At 36.9% G+C, this 20220-nt stretch overlaps 1 protein-coding gene across 2 annotated transcripts in view; it reads left to right on the top strand.

Annotated features, from left to right (window-relative positions):
- Window positions 1-313: 313 nt before the first annotated feature.
- MS3_00003535 (uncharacterized protein) overlaps window positions 314-20220 on the top strand; it is a gene marked incomplete at its 5' end in the record, with an annotated part of 34806 nt that continues 14899 nt past the window's right edge. Inside the window, 10 exons of one of the 2 annotated variants that reach the window (XM_051211359.1) lie at window positions 314-621; window positions 657-711; window positions 747-868; window positions 1178-1257; window positions 2710-2842; window positions 3642-3813; window positions 8387-8554; window positions 9603-9954; window positions 10529-10661; window positions 18189-18415. In XM_051211359.1, the coding sequence (XP_051071413.1) occupies window positions 9832-9954; window positions 10529-10661; window positions 18189-18415 (483 nt within the window). The remainder of the gene's footprint in view (window positions 622-656; window positions 712-746; window positions 869-1177; window positions 1258-2709; window positions 2843-3641; window positions 3814-8386; window positions 8555-9602; window positions 9955-10528; window positions 10662-18188; window positions 18416-20220) is intronic. The other variant, XM_035733155.2, reaches the window with a different exon arrangement.

Raw genomic sequence — 20220 nt, forward strand, 5'->3', positions numbered from 1 at the left:
GACGCTGATTTCCGTTTTTCGAAACCGTACATGAAGCCACTCTGCTGAGAAGCTACCAAGTGACTCGTGGTCAACCGGGTAACAAAACTTACAACAACTAGAGTGATTCACAAGAATCAAGTTTACGGAGAAAGCATTATATGAATAGCATCATTATTATAAGCGAGGGCATCAAAAACTACGAACAAAATATTGAGCGATCAAGAAAAATACATAAGATCCATAATGTTTTATGAAGATGGCAAAACTGAAAATACAAACCAGAAACCGAGATTGGACATTCAATAACAGTGTAACCACTTCATCATGTTAACGATTACGTATTAAAACTGAGAACAAGTGGTTTTTCAGACACAAAATATTTTATAAAATAGTTTATCGTTTTCATACTTTAGTTTAGTTTTACTGCACCGTCACCAATGAAAACAGGTTTCACGTTGTGCTTATAATTCAAAGTGGTTTCCGTTTGTTGTCTATTGCCTTAGCTCAATAACTCTAGTCGATAAATGGACAGAATAAAATGAATCGTTACACACTTATAAAGCAATTAGGAGACGGGACTTACGGTTCGGTACTCCTTGCTACTGTCCAAGAAACAAAAGAAAAAGTTGCTATTAAAAAGTAACAATATCAACGTTAAATTGAAAATCGTTTAGGATGAAAAGAAAGTTTTATTCTTGGAACGAATGTCTGAATTTACGTGAGGTCAAAGTAAGACTTGTCTCGAATTTTTTAACTCTCTGCAGTCGTTGAGTAAACTTTCTCACCCAAATATTGTGAAGCTTAGGGAAATAGTGCGGGAAAATAATCATCTTTATTTAATATTCGAGGCACTCGAAAATAATTTATATGAACTAATAAAAGCAAGGTAAGTATCGGCGTCCAGGTTTCTATATGTATCCCTTCGCATGTTTACGTAGATTTTGCTTTTGTCTCCATTATCATAACTTTTGTTGCCTGATATAGTTCTGATTTATTCTTTAAAACATTTGAATAATTTCTTTTGTGAAACTACGTGGGGGTGATGTGCAAAGATGGTGGACTTTGTTTTTTCGAGTACATGAGTAAAAATGTTGATGAAATGATTAAGAGAAGGTTCTGATGTTTTTGTTTCGTTTTGAACTCACGTCACCGTTTGATCAGTTTACTCATAATTCGACCTATGTTGCTTTTCCAGGACTAAACTTTTTCAAGAAGAAACTATCCGGAATATAATTTGGCAAGTTCTAGACGGCCTGGATTTCATGCATAAGCAGGGTAACTAAATATTTTTCTTTCCAGTGATTATTCATGAAGTAACTTTTCATCGTAATCATTCAGTTCAAGCCACAAAACGAAAGTTTAGGATTCTTTTGTCTTCAGAGTCATTTTTTATGCTCATATTAGGAAATCTGATTATCTGACTCCAGTTCAATATAGTTTGACATTGGTTAATAGGTACAACGCTAGACGTGTAGATCACTTCATTGTCAGTTTCGGCAAGTCACTAGTCGTCATCAGGCTTGACACAGCAGTGAAAAATCTCTAGGATCACAGGTCTGTTTTGGCTCTCTCTGTATCCTCAAATGTCTGGAGACCAGTTTTCTCTTCAAAAATATCAAATCGGTTATTTATAACCTGATCAAAACAGAACTTCAGGCGATGGTTCTGGACATGTTTTTAAAAGTTAAGAATGGGGATGTTTGTCATATAGCTTTGTAACTTTTGTTTATTGCCAAATCTTGATTCTTATTTATTTGTTTGGTACTTAGGAAATAATTAAGTACTAATATTTTCTAAAAGCAATCAAAAGACATTCACCTGGTAATTGAGTCCCTCATATTGTACATCTAAATAATATTAGATATCCTTGACTGTAGTGATATCGAATTTTTCTCTTGATTTTATTGAGTTCAAAATCTAGGGATTTAAGTCCATGTAACCGCTACAATTTAAAAATATATACTAATGGTCAGATAAATTGTTCGTTACATGAATACATCATAAATGGGAAGAAATAATGACACATTTAAACTTTGCTGCAGCTAAAGTATTTAATCGCCATCATTTGATTGCCATATTTGCACTGCTTATATGAACATGAAATCAGGTTTATAGTATAAGTGACCTTTATTTGTCACTGGTTTCTTAGACGTTGGAAATTTCAGTGAAAACAAGACAACTTATGTTCATAACTAGGCGTATCTTAGTTAAAAAAAAACAATAACAGTCGAATTCTGTCTTCTTATGTAGTCTCGGAAGTACCAAACGCGATCCGCAGTGAAAAGTTATGCTACTGTGTCATTTTACTTAAAAACTAATCTATGAAAAGTATGTTGTATAACAAGCAGGTACAAAAATATGGCAATCAACAGAATATCATATTAGGTCTTTGTGATTAATTTCACATACTAGTTTAGTGACTAACCTGTATTTATGTGGGTCTCAGTTGTATTTATACATTAAAACTACAACAAGAAGTAGGGAAGGCACCAATTAAAATGTCCGATTTAAAAACATTTCCTAGTACCATGTACATTGTAATTTTGGCATATATGTAGAAACACATACTAGTTAATTGAATCCAGTGTTATATGGGATACGTTTTTGGATGAACACAAGTTTTAGTGTATTATTTTTAAAGCTGTTAAATAGTTTACCTGCTGCTTTAAAGAACGTAACGACTTTCAGATAATATTATCCGTTAGTATGTTAACTCTTCATTGCTAGGGTTTTTCCATCGGGACATGAAACCTGAAAATTTGTTGTGCAATGGCCCAGAGACAGTGAAACTAGCAGATTTCGGACTTGCACGTGAGATCCGTTCGCAACCTCCTTACACCGATTATGTGTCTACCAGGTGGTATGTTGTCTATAAATAGCGTTTATACATTATCATGCATTCATCTGAATCATGTTTTAGTTGGTCTATGCTGTCATTAGGTCGTCAAAATTTTATATATTTATCAAGAAGTTTTTCAAATGGGGAAAAACCCGTTATATATATATAATTGCTATTCAGAACCAGCAAGCCAAAGCTTATTTTATTTAAGTTTCATGGTGATCGATATTATTCCGTTCTAAGCTGGTGATCTTTATGGGTTTCATCTAAGTGAAGCTTTAAAAAATAACTTTTCAATAAGTTCTATAACTACTTAGTTTTGTTGGGTATAACCTAACTCATTTGGTAAACACCAAAACCTGGGATAGTGTTCTAAAGGTGTGTGTTTCTGATTATGCGGCTTCAGCAGTTCATGATGTATATAAATCTATGTGCTTAAATTAAGTCTAAAATCAATCAAATGTTGTTCTACCCATTAGTTAATGCAATCAGTTGCTAGTGTTTTTGAATTTGTTCTGTGTGATTAGTTGCCTACATTTGCAAAATGTCTAACATTGTCGTCACATTAGCAGCTCAAGAGTCATTTCTTCGCCACCGAACGATGCACGTCAAATCCCATTATATTCCGAAGATATCCATTACCAACTATGAAATAGTTGACTTGTTTCTTGTTTTTCAGCTGATATCAGTTCACGACAAACACTCTCTTATAACTGACTTAGCCATCATGTCAATGAACCTTCATCCTTATTTTGTGACTGCGTAGTTGACTAAGTTACTGATGTGACCATTCTCAATAGATTGTGTTTCTCATTTTCAGGTATCGGGCCCCTGAAGTGCTCCTTAGATCAACTAGCTATAATTCGCCTGTCGATTTATTTGCTGTTGGTTGCATAATGGCGGAACTCTACACATTTCGTCCGTTGTTTCCAGGAAGCTCAGAAATTGACATGGTTTTCAAGATTTGTTCTGTTTTGGGTACACCTTCTAAGGTAAGCTTGTTGCTCAAAAAGTCAAAGTTGATGGTTATACGAAACTTGATTGTTCGACTACAGTTTTCATATTTGATGTTTCGCATGGTTCTGAAAAGTGCAATCAACAAGTAGTTATGCTACTGGTTTTCCTACTTTCACCCTATTTTTGTTAAAATCAGTTATTAAATTTCATCATTCCATGAATTCTCGTACAATTTTCTATTCATATTTCAGTATAGAGTTAGCACAGTACTTTGTGCTCACTTTCTGCCATGATGAATTTGTTATTTGCAAGGTTTCCTACTGCATATTGGAACATGATCCATGTTACAGCTGAGAATGGTTTTATCATAATTCTAAGCAAATTTTATTGTTTGTACGTTTCTCAAGTTCTTATTATAGTTAGGTGTTTAACGGCTAAAAGGTTATGTCTTACAGATGTGTTTTCCAAACTGGGTGGTTTAGTTATAAGGCTTTTATTAACTTTCTAGACATTAATAACGAACACTTAAAAAAAGTTAGGAGAATCAATAATTTCAAGATCAAATACCAAGCCAGGGAATAATATAACCAAAATAATTGCCCAAATAACAGTAACACAATTGTGGATAACGACTGATCAAATTCTAGGTCAATAGAACAAGCTGTTAGTCAGTTCTGGGGAACTTTTAATATGTCATTTCTTTGTAAAGTATATCATAATGTTGTCTAGACAGGAAGTTCTACTACTAAAGCATTTAAGTCAGAAAACACAGTGTCACTAATATCTTTCTCATGAGCTATAAATATTCTCCATCTCATAAAGGTTGTCTGCAGAGATTTGTGTGAAAAGTGTTTTGTATTTATCCAAACTGATTATTGTTGGTTCAATATTTTTCTGATTTAGATCACTGTGATGTTTATTACTTTAGTCAAACTGCTGAATTAACACTTATTGAGTAAACCATATTTGCGTTATTTTAACTCTCTGTACTAGTCGGATTGTAATTGTTTCACATAATCTGGACCATTTGTTCTATATTTTCCTCATTATTCAGTCGGTCATTTATTTAGCATAGGGCTGGCTACGTATTCTCAATTAAAAAAGGTTACCAACATCACTTCAGCCTTATGACATAATGTCCTGGTATAATAATGCACTAAGAAATTCCCCGGACAAAATAGAAGGACAACATTAAAGATAGATGAAAGAGATTTATTTTATACAAGCAAAAATGAAAAGTGGTAAAAGCTATGGTACAATCAAGAACAAAATCAAGATAGATCTCTTTTAAGGGGTTTTACTATTTGTAAACGACATAACAGAAAGATACAGCTAAATTGCCACTGGCTACTGTTGTGAAGTATGTCTGATATTATCTTAAACCACTTTTTCACTTCATTTCAGCTTAAACAATTGGTATTCATCATGCTTAAAACTTGCTCAAGCTACCCAAACCGTTGTTTTAAGATGCTAACATTAAATCACTGATCATTACGATCGGACCGCAGCGCTGCTTACTGAATTTAAGCAATCTTCCGAAGATAAAGATCAAACGCAGATTTATCAATCAGGCACGGTGAGGCTATACAGCCAGAAAAGCATCAGTGATATCGTCAAAAAATTTTACACCTAACATTTCATAATCATTCACATTGGGCTACGTTGATGTGGTCGTCAATATATGGATCGTGATCTCATTGGCTACTTCACCAGTATTCACAAACCTAGCCATGTACACGAACAATATCTACTCTCTTCGCCAACTCACAGTTCTCTCCCATTTTTATAGTATTGTACATGTCGTTGACGCAAACTATAAATCATACTTACAAACACTGCTCATCATCCACTTAAGTGTTCATTAGAAAACTTTTATATTATCATATAGAAGAACTAAATCATGAACACATTCCAAAGTTTTAAGTCTTCTAAATGTTTAGTTTGCACCACTGTCACGGATTTTCCTTTGGACTGTTTTCAATTTTCACAAATAGTAAGCTCGGAAGATTAGAGATATCGGGCAATCGCGTCTGATAGTCACGGTGATTTCGAATCCATTTAGTTTTACGCCATCATTTTAGTCAGCCTCATTTCAGTGTTTGAACAAGCTTCTAGGTCACCTATATATCACAGAGAATCCCATGTCAATTTGACTAATATAGTGTCTAAAATATTAGATTCAATAATTCTTCGACGCCTAACCAAAGCTCGTAAAGAATAGACTAGAGAAAATCAGGCTGGTTTTCGACCTGGACGTGGTTGTATAGATCAGATATTCACACTACGACAGGTTCTAGAACACAGACACACATCCAGACGCCCCACAATGGTAGTATTTCTCGACCTTGAGGCGGCATTCGACTCTGTTGATCGCGAGGTTCAATGACAGTGTTTGTCACTGAAAGGAGTACCAAAGAAGTACATTAACCTTGTAAAGGCTCTCTACTCAAACACAACTGGTCGAGTGAGAGCTTATGGCAAACTGTCATCAGAATTGATCACCTCAAGTGGTGTTCGTCAGGGCTGTCCACTCTCTCCATTCTTGTTTAACTTTTCGTGCATTTAAAGATAAGACTTTCCTCATCTAAATCCCCAGAGGTTGAACTTCTACTGGGAAATTCACTTTTTGACCTAGAATATGCCGATGACATAGTTCTATTTGGTGAAGACACTGACAAAATACAATCTTCTGACCATTCTAAGCAACAGTGCAGACATGTTCGGGATGCGATTCTCCCCCTCGAAATGCAAAATGTTGCTCCAGGATTGGGTTGCATCGACACCCGAACTACTGATAGGGAGTAAAGTAGTTGAGCGTGTCGATCGCTTCACTTATCTTGGAAGTCTCATTAGCCCTTGTGGTCTGGTGTGTGACGAAATCTCAGCACGGATACAGAAGGCTCGACTAACGTTTGCCAACTTGCGTCATTTATGGTGTAGGCGAGATATCCGTCTACCAACCAAAGGACGTGTTTACTGCACAGCAGTTCGTTCCTTCCTACTTGATGGCAGTGAAACATAGCCGGTAAGAGTAGAGGATATTCGTAGGTTACTAGTATTCGATCATAGATGTCTTCGAAACATTGCTCGTATATCATGGGACCATCGAGTAAGTAACACAGTTGTTAGGAAACGGGTACTAGGTAAGGATGGCAAATCAATTGATGAAGTAGATGGCTGGGACACGTGTTACGTATGCCCAACCACCGACTGCCTCGACGTGCGATGTTTTCTGGTGTAGGAGTAGGTTGTAAGAAAGCTAGGGGTGGCCAGACCCAAACATGGCACAAATCCGTGAAGTCACTGATAAGTCGACTGAGCCATGTTGGTAGGTGTCGACTGCCCGGTTGGGGACCGCAAGATGATAGCAACCGATGGTTAGAGACCCTGAATGACATGGCTCAAAATGGTTTGCAATGGCGCAGGTGCATCCACTCTTTGTGCTCCCCCAAAATTATAATCTTCTGAATTCTTCATGTCCCTTTCTTTTTTTTCTCTTTCCAAATTTATTTCACTGTATTATACTCTTTGAATAACATCTTCAAGCCCTAATGTTTCCGATTACTGTTTTGCTCTTACTACCTCTACCACTACGGAATTCGAATCGACAACTGCATCTCTGTGCTAATGTGGTGTGGCAACTCGAACTGATGTACGTACGTATGAAGTTCTGCATTGTTACTGACTGACTGACCTATGTCATTATTACTGATTTCAAAAATACAGCAAGTAAACATATGACAGTTTTGAAGTATCTGAGAGTATGTACATAATAATTACTACTTCATTCAATCCACCCACAACCTTCAAAAAATTAGCATCTACCCCAATGATTATCACATAAATTACATGAGCAATTTTTGAAGGTATATATGAATCTCAGTTCACTATACCACTTGATGCGTTCTCACCGTTTCTCTGACCAGCATATTGTTTTCATCTTTAAAAGGCAACGGTTTGGTGACCTGGTTAAATAGGTTGGTGTTGAGGCAGTAGCTTAGTTTTTGTAGGTTTAAATTCTCTTCGTACATCGGTATTACCAGCCCTCAGATAAACAGTAACGACCATGAGGTTTTGTGGTCAGAATTTCTAGAGCAGTGAACCAGATAAACCCTTCCAAAGTGTTTATCAGAATTTAGGAAAATATGATATTTGCCTTTTTAATCTAAGCGGCCAAATCTTGGATGAAGTATTAGCATTTACAGAAATTTGGATGTATCTTGACATCGTGTATACTCCACCACAGATCTCTCGTTATAGTCAATATAAATATTCAACATAGACAAACTTTATCTGCCATGTGGTTCACCTCGGTTTTCAAAACTATGTTGATTATTTTAACTGTTCGTTTTTTCGAGTGAACATTCGAGTATCTTAAGAAATTTCCACTCCATCATTATAACTATGTAAATGCTACTCTTTTTCTACTTACAGACTATGATTGCGAATTTTTCTATTATTTAAGTATTTATGTAAAAATCTTATTTATTTATTTGAAACAAGGTAGTCAGTCGATCTGTGTGATCAACATACTTTTCACCAGTAGATATCTATTTCCCTCACAAATCTCAGACTTTATTGTTTGCTACTTATACATTAAATATATAGGGTGGCTGGCCTGAAGGATATCAACTAGCGGCCGCTATGAATTTTAAATTTCCACAATGTTCTCCAGTCCCTTTGCATACTTTGATTCCGAATGCTAATCATGAAGGTATTCAGCTCATTCTGGATTTGATTTCTTGGAATCCCAAGTATCGACCAACGGCACGTGAAGTAAGAGAATTCTAACGCTTTATAATTCATAAATTTTTCGGAGTTTTGGATCTAAATATTTCCACTTATACTATGATAAATATATCATTTTGCTTGCTGAATTTAAATCAACCAGTTACATGGAATAAAAAATTCTGGAACAGTTTTCCTCTTAGTTTATAAAAATAGTGGGATAAAACCTGGTAGCTTTTCGTTTCTAGTACACTACGTCGTCCTTTATTTTCTCAGTCTAGATGATTAATGACTTTTCACCAAAGTTATTCTCCCAATATTTCTGACCTCACATATCATAGGCTTCTATTTTAAACAAAACTTGATTTTGCAGTTCATCATAGTTCTTGGATTTAATTATTTATCCTGATCATCCAAATCCTTTCGGTAGATTATGATACTTGTCAAATGCAGTTTTCTGAGTTGTAAGCACATATCCTCAGTTCATTTAGATGCATAAACTCAATCCCTAACATTGCATATTCACTTTTACATAATAATATTCGTCAGTTAAAAACTCTTCAGCACAATAGTATCTCACACTTGAAATATGTTGTTTATTACTTTTGCATATCTGCTACATTTCATCTTTTGGATTACTCATTTTTCTCTATATTTACTGACGACCATTGTTGGTTTATATACAGGTATGTAATGTATGTCATACTTAGTGTTTGTAATTCGAAACGACTGAAATGTTTACAGTCGGTTGATGTGTCTGTATAATTTTAAAACAGAATATTCAAATACCTCTTTATATACCTTTATACTGGAATTTTATTTATATTTTGTCTCAGTTTAAAGTGTTTTCCCATTAGTGTTACTTTTTATGAATATTAGTGTGGAAACTAAACGTTGATTTATGTGTACAGTTTACACCATTTTTCAGTTATAAATGAGATGATGTTAGTCGTTCAGTGTTGGACTTTGCCTGAGTATGTGTTTAAACCTGAATGATACATAGTTAGAATTTTAATATTACTCCATATACCAATGTTAATAAATAAGCATTTTCCAATTCTGTTTCCTGTTATTGGTCGACTTCTTTTATCTCTAGGCATTAAAGCGACCTTATTTCAAAACTATCCAAGCTTTCAAAGGAATCATATCTTCTGCGAATAATGGCGACAAAGTACAGAATGTATCTCAAGATTTAGAGAAAAAATCTACAGATTTAAACAGAAAACAAAAATCATTGTCAAAAAATTCGAATTTAGGAATTACCACTTCACAAAAATTAAAAGAGTCTCAATCTACTCATCAAACGGTTATTATAAACTCATCAAATGATAATCAAATGGAAACTGGCTCACTCAATCATGATGATTGCAATTTACAAAGAGAAGTTGAAAATAACTCATCTAAAAACAATAAAGATCTCTCAGAACATCCGTTTACAGACATACAAGGTAATTTTTCACTTTTTCATACTGATAATTTACAGCCAGTTTTATGCTACGTTTCTTTTCGTTATCGTCTGAAAGGATTTTCAGACAAACCTACTTAGTACAACTAGTTTGACTGAATAATACTCTCTATCACTCAAAGAAGTTTGAGTTTCGTTGACAAAAAGATCTATGAGCAAATCCTGAATCTTCTACAAATTACATTTAAATATCTGACATCAAGTATGCTTCATTTTGATATCCGATCATATAGCTCTGATTAGAGCAGTTTTTAATAATCGTTAATAAATTCGTTCAAGTTGTTCAGTAAAAAACTGTAGTCTCTCACATACCTCTTATAAAATCCCTAACGAAAACCATGTGTATCTTTTATTATATATCACTCCAAAATGCACAACATAGTTGACAGTACTATTTTTGATCTTTTTAGTTTGCGTAGCTTTGGAATGATTTATTTGAAGTCATCTGAAAATTCAGTACACTTTAATAGTAGTCACTATTTATTTACGACGATGATGTAGTTTAAGATTACATACAATATAGAATTTTTATTGCATTTGTTTTTATAATTGGTCAGGCTTTTTCCTATCCATCTATTTCTTCGAAAAGACAGTGTTTGCACACAAGATATTCTAGAACTCGGTATGTTTGGGCTTACAGAAATAGTCTTCTGAGAAAACCAATCTTATCTTGTCGAAATATGTCAATAGGTAGGTATCCAAAGCACCTTTTATTATTAATGGAAAAACAGTTAAAGTAGTATCTTCGAGAGATTTCATCGTAAAAGGTCATGAATAAATTGATTATTTTGTTGATTCTAAAAGACTTTAAAAATGTAGGCTAAATATTATCTAAATTCAACTAACACGATACGAAATCTAGTTTGGGAAATAAATCAATATCGAACTATTCGATTGACGATGGGATAATAAAATATGTTTTGCATTTAAGTATTTTTCTCTTGATACTGATATTTACTCGATATCAGTAGACAGTATTTGCATTCATCATGCACTACATTCGTTCTTTCATTTATTCAATACACGTCAGTGTTTTGTGACGCGTTCATGATATCAGTAAGTTCTCGGTCACTAGAAACTCTCTCTAACCTTTGAGATCGTGTCCATTTTAGTATTGTTATCAATATAACCCTAGACGGACAGCAGCAGGACCTGATAGGTTTATTCTATAGGTCTTTAAGAATGGTTATTTAGTTTTAACAACCCAGTTGACAGGCATACATGTTAGAGTTTCGATGTAATCCCGTTTGATCAGTCCCGAACCAATCGTCCCAGTATATGAGAGGTAAAATCCCCTTATGATAAATACAGGAATCACTTTGACTAATGTCTTGTCTAAAATATGGGCCTCCATAATCATCTGACAGTTATTAGACTTTCATGAACATCAACCTACGGTAAACCGGGCTAATTTCACATCTGGATGTTAAGTATAGGTTTTCAAGTACTCACACTTCATCAGGTTTTAGGAAATACTTATAGTTACGGATGTCTTATAATAATGATATATCTTAACCTAAAGGTAATATATGACTCCGTTGGCTGAGGTCTATGGCAGTGTTTATTTTTAAAAAGCGAACCAAAGAAGTAAATAGACTTTGTGACGGTTCTCGACTTATAGTGAACCGTCATCAGAACTGTTAACCTTAAGTCGAGTTCATCAGTGTTTTATACTATAATCTTTCTTTAATTTCGTCATTTATATTCTCCTGGAAATTACACTTTCTTCGCCTAACTTTTCAGGAGTTGTTCTCCTATCACGAGGTTAATTTATCGAGTGAGAATCTTTAAAAACGGTTCACATCGTCTCTGTAACAACTATCAGGGGATTAGTCTACTTCCGATTGCGTCCAAACTATTGGCTTCCATCATACTTCGTATGCTTGATTGCTTTTTCCTGTTACTCCTCGTGAAGGAACATAGGCCGCTCACCAGCATTCGCCATTCAACCCTGTCCTGGACAATCCTTTCCAGCTCCTTCCAGTTGTTATTCATCCTTTTTATATCTGCTTTTATTTCCCAACGTAATGTGTTCTTTGGCCTTCCTTCAGGATTCCAAGTTAGGGCTTGTCTCGTGATGCAGTTTGACGATTTGCGTAGTGTATGACCTATCCATTTCCATCGTCTTTTCCTAATTTCTTCTTCATCTGGAAGCTGATTTGTTCTCTCCCACAAAAGGCTGTTGCTGATGGTATCCGGCCAATGGATGTTGAGTATCTTGCGAAAACAGCTATTCATAAATACTTGTACCTTCTTGATGGTGGTTGTTGTAGTTCTCCAAGTTTCAGCTCCATACAGTAAAACTGCCTTGACGTTGGTATTAAAGATTCTCACTTTGATATTGGTTGAAAGTTGTTTCGAGTTCCATATGTTCTTCAATTGTAGGAATGCGACCCTTCCTTTGCCAATCCTTGCCTTTACGTCTGCATCTGAGCCTCCTTGTTCATCGATGATGCTTCCCAGGTATGTGAAAGATTCTACATCTTCCAGAGTTTCGCCATCGAGAGTGATTAGATTGCTGTTCTCCGCTTTGAATTTGAGGACCTTGGTTTTCCCTTTGTGTATGTTGAGGCCTACTGATGCAGAGACTGCTGCTACACTGGCTGTCTTTGTCTGCATTTGTTCGTGTGTATGCAGTAGGAGGGCTAGGTCATCTGCGAAGTCCAAATCGTCTAATTGAATCTGAGCTGTCCATTGTATTCCGTGTTTTCCTTCAGATGTCGAGGTCCTCATAATCCAGTCGACCACCAGAAGAAAAAGGAAGGGGGAGAGTAGACATCTTTGTTTGACTCGGATTCTTACTTGGAATGCTTCTGTTAGCTGTCCTCCATGCACGACTTTGCACTGTAGTCCGTCGTATGAGTTGCGGATAATATTGACAATCTCATGAACTACATAGTGTCGAAGAAGTTTCCATAACGTCCTCCTATCCACACTGTCAAATGCCTTTTCATAGTTGATGTACAGTGACGAGTTCCATTCAATTGGTTGTTCAACGATTATCCGTAGTATCGCAGTTTGGTCTGTGCACGACCGATCCTTACGGAATCCAGCTTGTTGATCTCGCAGTTGGGCGTCTACTGCATCTTTCATCCGGTTCAGCAAAACTCTGTTAAAGACTTTCCCTGATATCGGCAGTAGTGTAATGTCTCTGTAGTCTTCACATTTGCTCAGATCTCTTTTCTTTGGAATCTTGACGAGGTGCCCTTCTTTCCAGTCCATCGGCACTTGTTCCTCCTTCCAAATCTTTTTGAATAGAAGGTAAAGCATGCTTGTGATTACTTCGACGTCTGATTTCAGTGCTTCAGCTGGTATGTTGTCGGGTACTGCTGCTTTCCCGTTCTTGATTTGTCTGATGGCTATCCTGATTTCTTCCGTCGTTGGTGGATTGACATCTATAGGAAGATCTGCGTGTGCTGCTTCGATGTCCGGTGGATTCATTGGAGCCGGCCTATTCAGGAGTTCCTTGAAGTACTCTACCCATCTGTTCCGCTGTTGTTGAATTTCAGTGATTGGCCTGCCTTGCTTGTCCTTGACCGGTCTCTCTGGTTAACTGTATTTCCCTGCTAGTTTCTTCGTTGTATCGTAAAGCTGTTTCATATTTCCTTCTCTAGAAGCTTTTTCTGCCGTCGTTGCTAATTCTTCCACGTATTTCTTCCTGTCGGCTCTAATCCTCTTCTTCACTTGCTTGTTTGCTTCCATGTATTCAGCTTGTGCTTGGACTTTCTCTGTTCGTGTTCGGCTGCTGTTAATTGTTGTCTTCTTGTTCTTCTTTGATGTTGTCCAGTGTTTCTATAGAGATCCATTCCTTATGATGGTACTTCTTTAGACCCAGAACCTCTTGACACGTTGAATTTAATGCCTCTTTTATACTTTTCTAGTTGTCCTCCATAGTAGTTTCTTCTGCATTCAGTAGGTCCTGTAAGGCTTGGAACCTGTTGTTGAGAGCTATCTTGAATTCGTTGATATTGTTAGTATCTCGAAGGGAGGTTGTATTGAACCTTTGTAGTGCTGTTTGTCCAGTTGTCCAGTTTTTCTTTAGCTTCAGTTTTAAGTTGGCCACAACTAGGTGGTGATCTGAAGCTATATCAGCTCCTCTCCTGGTTCTCACATCTTCCATTGTCCTTCGGAATTTTTTATTGATGCAGATATGATCTATCTGGTTCTCTGTAGTGTGGTCCGGTGAGATCCATGTAGCTTTTTGTATACGTTTGTGTGGAAATATTGTGCCTCCTATGACCAATTTGTTGAGTACACACAGATTTGCAAATCTTTCTCCATTTTCGTTTCTCTCTCCCAGTCCATGTCGTCCCACAATATCTTCAAATCTGGTGTTGTCTATTCCGACTTTGGCATTTAGATCTCCCATTAGAATAGTGAGGTCGTTTCTTGGGCACTCCCTGAGTGTGCGGAGCATTTTCCTCTTCATGACTGGAGTATAGCAGCATCTCTCTCGTATTTAGCCTTTGTTGTCCAGCTTGGGTCCAATAGGTTTCGCTGATTCCCAGTACTGCCAAATTATATCTCCTCATTTCTGCAGCAATTTGGAAGACTCTCTCGGTGTCCCAAATTTTACGAGTATTCCATGTACCTAAATAAATGGTTGCTCTGGTTGTCAGAAGGGACATCGGCCTCGTAACTTCCGAAGGAACTCGGTTTTCATCATGAAGCGTCATAACTCTTCTAAATGAAGACCTTCTGGCTCCCAGGGCAGAGTTTAAAAGGTTTGAATAATTTTTTCTGGTTAGCGTTTTTTTAGCGAGTTAGTTTTCTACGGAATGGGGAAGCTAACCCCATGCCCAACCCTCCTCCTTTATCCGGGCTTGGGACCGGCAGTAACTCTGAGAAAGCTACAGGTGGAATTATCATACTTCGTAGGTTGTTCAAAAACCGAGAAAGATTGACTCGTGAGGAGCAGGCTGGTTTTCGTTCTGGTCGAGGATGTCTTGATTATATCTTCACCCTCCGCCAAATGTTAGAACACCGTCATACTTATCACAGGCCCCCAAATGCCCTGGTATGGCCTAGACTAAGATTGATCACACCCTCCCTCTCGAAATGCTCTCACACGGCCACGCGTATACAGCCTCTGCCAGGGAAGTCCTACTCACTGCCTTCTCGTGGCAGGGGTGTTGTTTACGAAATTCAGAGGACGAAAAGCGAATGTCCAGCGCTTTAACCGGACTCCAAACCAATGGTGTACATGGGCTCCAGTATCCTGCGGTAACAAATGGCGTATGAACCGATTTTCGGTCACCGGCTACCATGGGACTGCATCTCCTTACGATGCTCCACTGCCTTGTGGGTTAGACCTTTAGGTCAAAGGCTCGGGGTGTGGCCCCCTAAGATAACCACCTGCTTCTATCTGGGCACTCGGACAGTATCACAGCCTTCACACAAATCGAATGATTTATATGGCACATATCTACTTGGTGCCTCCTTGTACCGATGTTTATGTGTTCAAGTAAATAAATACAACAATCGTAATGTCTCTTGACATCAGGGTTGCCTTCGATTCGTTGGACAGGACTGTTCTCTGGGATTGTCTATTGAAGAAGAGTGTGCCTGAGAAGTTTATTGACATGTTGAAAGCCCTATATACAAACACCTCAGGTAAAGTGAGGGCATACAACCACCTCTCTCCATTGTTCCATTCGAGCAGTGGGGTTAGGCAGGGTTGCCCAATCTCACCATTCCTCTTCAACTTTGCCATCGATGACACTCTGGAAACAGCTCTGATGGATGTAATGGTGGTGTGGATCTGTTGCCTGGAGAAAGACTTCTCGACCTTGAGTATGCGAATGATGTTGTCTTACTGTGCGATAATGCCCAAGCCATGCAATCCGCACTTAATCAGTTGGCAATCAGTGTCCGTAAGTATGGTACGTACTTTGCACCTTCTAGACTTACAGGACCCTGATCCTGTACTCACCCTGGATGGTGAGCAGATAGAAGTAGTCGAGAAGTTCGTGTATCTAGGTGGCTGCATAAGTGCTGGTGGTGGCGTGAGTGATGAGACCAATATACATATAGTGAAAGCCAGAGAGGCTTATGCCAATCTGGGCTATCTTTGGCGCCTTCGTGATGTTAGTCTGGCTGTAAAAGGTCGGATCTACAACGCGTCGGTGAGAGCAGTTCTGCTCTATGCTTGTGAAACCTGGCATCTCCGAGTTGAGGACGTTAGACGACTCTCTGTGTTCGATCATCGTTGTCTCCGAAGGATTGCTGACATCCAGTGGCAACACCATGTAAGTAATGCAGAAGTTCGGCATCGTGTGTTCGGGCACAGAGATGATAATGCAATCGATGTCACCATCTTGAAACATTGACTTCGATGGCTTGAACACGTTTTACGAATGTCGTCCCAGAGAATTCCTCGTCGTGCATTATTTGCCGACACTTGGACCGGTTGGAAAAGCGGAAAGGTGGTCATTGTATGACATTGTGTCGTGGTATGAAAGAAAGCTGTACAGGACTGGTTTCTGTCGATCCTTCAATATCCCTGGTTGGCGTCCTAGATGTGGTGCAGCACAGTGGTTAGAGACATTATCAGGGATGGCTAGGTATAGAAGCCAGTGATGATTGTGCTGTAACCTTCCTTTACTTTTTTCATAAAAGTAAAAGTAACTTCTTTCATTGGAAGAATCCTTTCTGGTTATATTTTTGCCAACCTAACTGTTTCTCCCATTATCATTATTTCACTCTTGTACACTAATTTCTGTTTATTGTTGTTCATCGTTTAGTATACTCAGCCTCCATTGTCTATCTCTTCACAACCTCATTGTTATTGTGTGACACATATGTATTTGGTCCCCCCCCCTTTACCGATGTTTATGTGTTTAAATAAATAAATAAGTAGAATAACTAACTAAGCAATACTGAGGTTAAGCAAAGGTGACAAATTGGTCAACGAATTTGTAAACCTTCATTAACTAAGATGACTGGGACTTGTGGTGCGTAGGTCTAACCACTGCCTACTTCAACAGGCAATAATAGCTAGTATAGAAGTACACTGGAAAGAAACTAGTGGGAGTTGCAAAACCAAAACATAGCATCAGTCCATGAAGTCGTTAAATTGACTGTACAGTGTTTTTAGATGCAGACTACCTAGTAGGAGTCTGCACAATTACTGCGATCAGTGGTTGATGTTGGATAATATAACTCAGAATTGTTGACAATGATGCAAATACGTTCACTCTTTGTCTTCCTCCGTATATTTATCCTCAATATTCCTTCATATATACCTTATTATTATTATTATTATTATTATTATTATGCCTTTTTGAATTATATTCTGAATGTTTAGTTTTTTTTAAAAAAATTATAATTGTCACTGCATTATTTCAACTCCTTTGCTATTCATCCTCTTAATTTTGTTTTGTTGTGTTAATAAGGTATTTTAACTTGGGCTTGATAATATAATAAAAAGTAGTTCAGAGTAAGATTTGTAATTAATTCAGTGTGATAATCGTTCATATCAATAATCACTTGAATTTTAACGAATTTAGTTATTATATATTTCAGTATATTGTTCTACTATATTCAGAATTATTCCATTCAGTTTTGATTTCCATTCGATATAAGATTTATTTAAACTTATGGTTATTTATGTGGAATTACTAATCAACGAAAAGAATATCTGCACGCAAAGTCCTATTTTTCCATAAAAGACAATCATCACAGGCTAAATTTCGTCTTATTAATAATTAAGGAGCTGGGTCAAGAATATCGAGAGCATTGTTTTGAAGTGATTCCAATCTCACTATTTTGTACACCCATCGGGTTCACTATCACGTTTGGTATTTTCCAATCGCATAACAAGTGTAGTTTATAAAATTAGCAATCAAATACTCTCTTGATGCATGAAAAATATGGATAACTGATAGTTGTGCCAGTCTCTACGTCGATAATCATTGATAGCTGATTATGAGTATCGATGACCTGGCTGTCATGAAATGATGATTCTGTCAAAACGGATTTGTATGAAATAAACTTGTTCCTGCATCACTTCTGTTTTCTTTATGATTTCTCTTTAGTTTGAGGAAACAATTTTCTTGATTTTTCATAAGTTGCTTACACGGCACTTGATGTCCATATTGGTGGTTATTTACTTATATGTTTTTACAGAGATATAAATTTTGATCTTTGAGGTAATTCATTTATTTTGTATTGACTGATAAAATAAATCCGATATTCTCTATTATTATATACTTTTAGAACGTAAAGGAGCTGTTTTACAGTTAGAAGATCCACTACCAAGTCTTTTTGCAACATTGAACGAAACTGCTGAAAATGACAGACTACACGATCATTATACTGATAATAAGGTTCATCGATTTGAAAACTTAATTTCGAACCATACAATTAGTAAAACGGATCTGAATACAGATTGTACAGTTGACAAAAATCAGCTTCTCACCGATTCACTTAAATATCCTAAATCTGTAAGCTGTCTTCTATTTTAATACTTTCTATGAATTCTAAGAATTTACTATAACCTTATATTCTTTTGTGAATTTCTGCATATTAACATAAAGAGAATATCGGATACGCAGACTTTGAAAATACCTCTGTTCAAATTCTATTCTTACGCAATAATATTATTGCCAATCAAACTAGAAATCAAGAATTACAGGCTAAGAAAATTCGTTTTAATTATAGGTCGATCTATCGTAGTGTATGGAACTTAATCTGACCACTTATCGTAGAAGACACAAAGCGCGGCGAGTCTAAATATGATCTGATGCAGATAGTTTACCGAGTGTGTTCAGTAAAACTAACCATATCAACATTAATGTCGAAGATTTGCAGAGCTATTTATCTTAAAAGATTTAGGTATTCGACAGAAAACGCTGGTCTTAGGTTTCGTGATTATTGTATCCAGTTGGTAGAGACTTTGAATGATATAGCTCAGAATCTTTCGCAGTGTTCCAGGTGCATTCACTCTTTATTCTTCCTTAAATCCTGAGTTTTTAAATTCATCATGTATTGTTTTTATTATTTCACTTATATCTTCCAATGTTGTATCTCAAATAAGTAACTTTTTCTATTACCATTAATGCTGTTACAATCTTTACCATTCTAAGATTTAACCTGACAGTTTCATACTTCTGTGTTAATTGAATATAACGACCTGAATCGATGTAAAAATTTGCCAGATTCTTTGCTGCTTCTGAGTGACTAATCGACTAACTTTAATCAGTGATAAAACTTATCAAGTCTCTAAAATTACGTTAATAAAGTGGCTGAGAAATAATGTTATAGTTTTCACACTGTTATTTTATTATTCTGAAATTATAAATGCATTATCAAATAGAGTATTTGTCGATTGACTGACCACTTATGTAGTTATACGAATTACAAGTCGATAGACTGTACATAGGAATAGGCTACAGCTCATTGATTAAGACGTTCAGCTGTAAACCATCAAGTTACAGGTTCAACCAAAACTGTGCCTACATCAATTTGGGCAGTTGGATAATATCACTGGCACTCACACTAAGAGTGTGACTCGAAGAAAAGTACACGGATCTGCACGTGATAAATATGTTAGTCAATTGTCATTTAACATGTAAATGAGGCCTTTTTCACAAATTACTATTTTTCAGTTAAAACCTTGTAAAATCGAATCTTACTTACTTACACCTGTTACTCCTAACGGAGCATAGGCCGCCGACCAGCACTCTCAAACCCACTCTGTCCTGGGCCTTCTTTTCTAGTTCCACCCAATTCTTGTTCATTTTTCTCATGACTATTTCCATTTCCCGGCGTAATATGTTCTTTGGTCTTCCTCTCTTCCTTTGGCCTTGAGGATTCCATGTTAGGGCATGTCTTGTGACGCAATTGGGTGCTTTCCTCAATATGTGTCCTATCCACTTCCAGCGCCTCTTCCTAATTTCTTCCTCCGCTGGGATCTGGTTTGTTCTCTACCACAGTTGGTTGTTGCTAATAGTGTCCGGCCAACGGATCCGAAGTATTTTGTGTAGACAACTGTTAATAAACACCTGTATTTTCTGGATGATGGCTTTCGTAGTTCTCCAGGTTTCCGCCCCATACAGTAGAACTGTCTTGACATTTGTATTGAAAATTCCGACCTTGGTGTTGTTTGACAGACAGTTGTTTTGAATTCCAGATGTCCTTCAGTCGTAAATATACTGCTCTTGCTTCACCGATCCGCGCTTTCACATCCGCATCAGATCCACCATGTTGATCAATGATGCTGCCCAGATAAGTAAAGGTTTTTACATCT

Source organism: Schistosoma haematobium, chromosome ZW, assembly GCF_000699445.3.
Source record: "Schistosoma haematobium chromosome ZW, whole genome shotgun sequence".
In the NCBI taxonomy this organism is placed as follows: domain Eukaryota; kingdom Metazoa; phylum Platyhelminthes; class Trematoda; order Strigeidida; family Schistosomatidae; genus Schistosoma; species Schistosoma haematobium.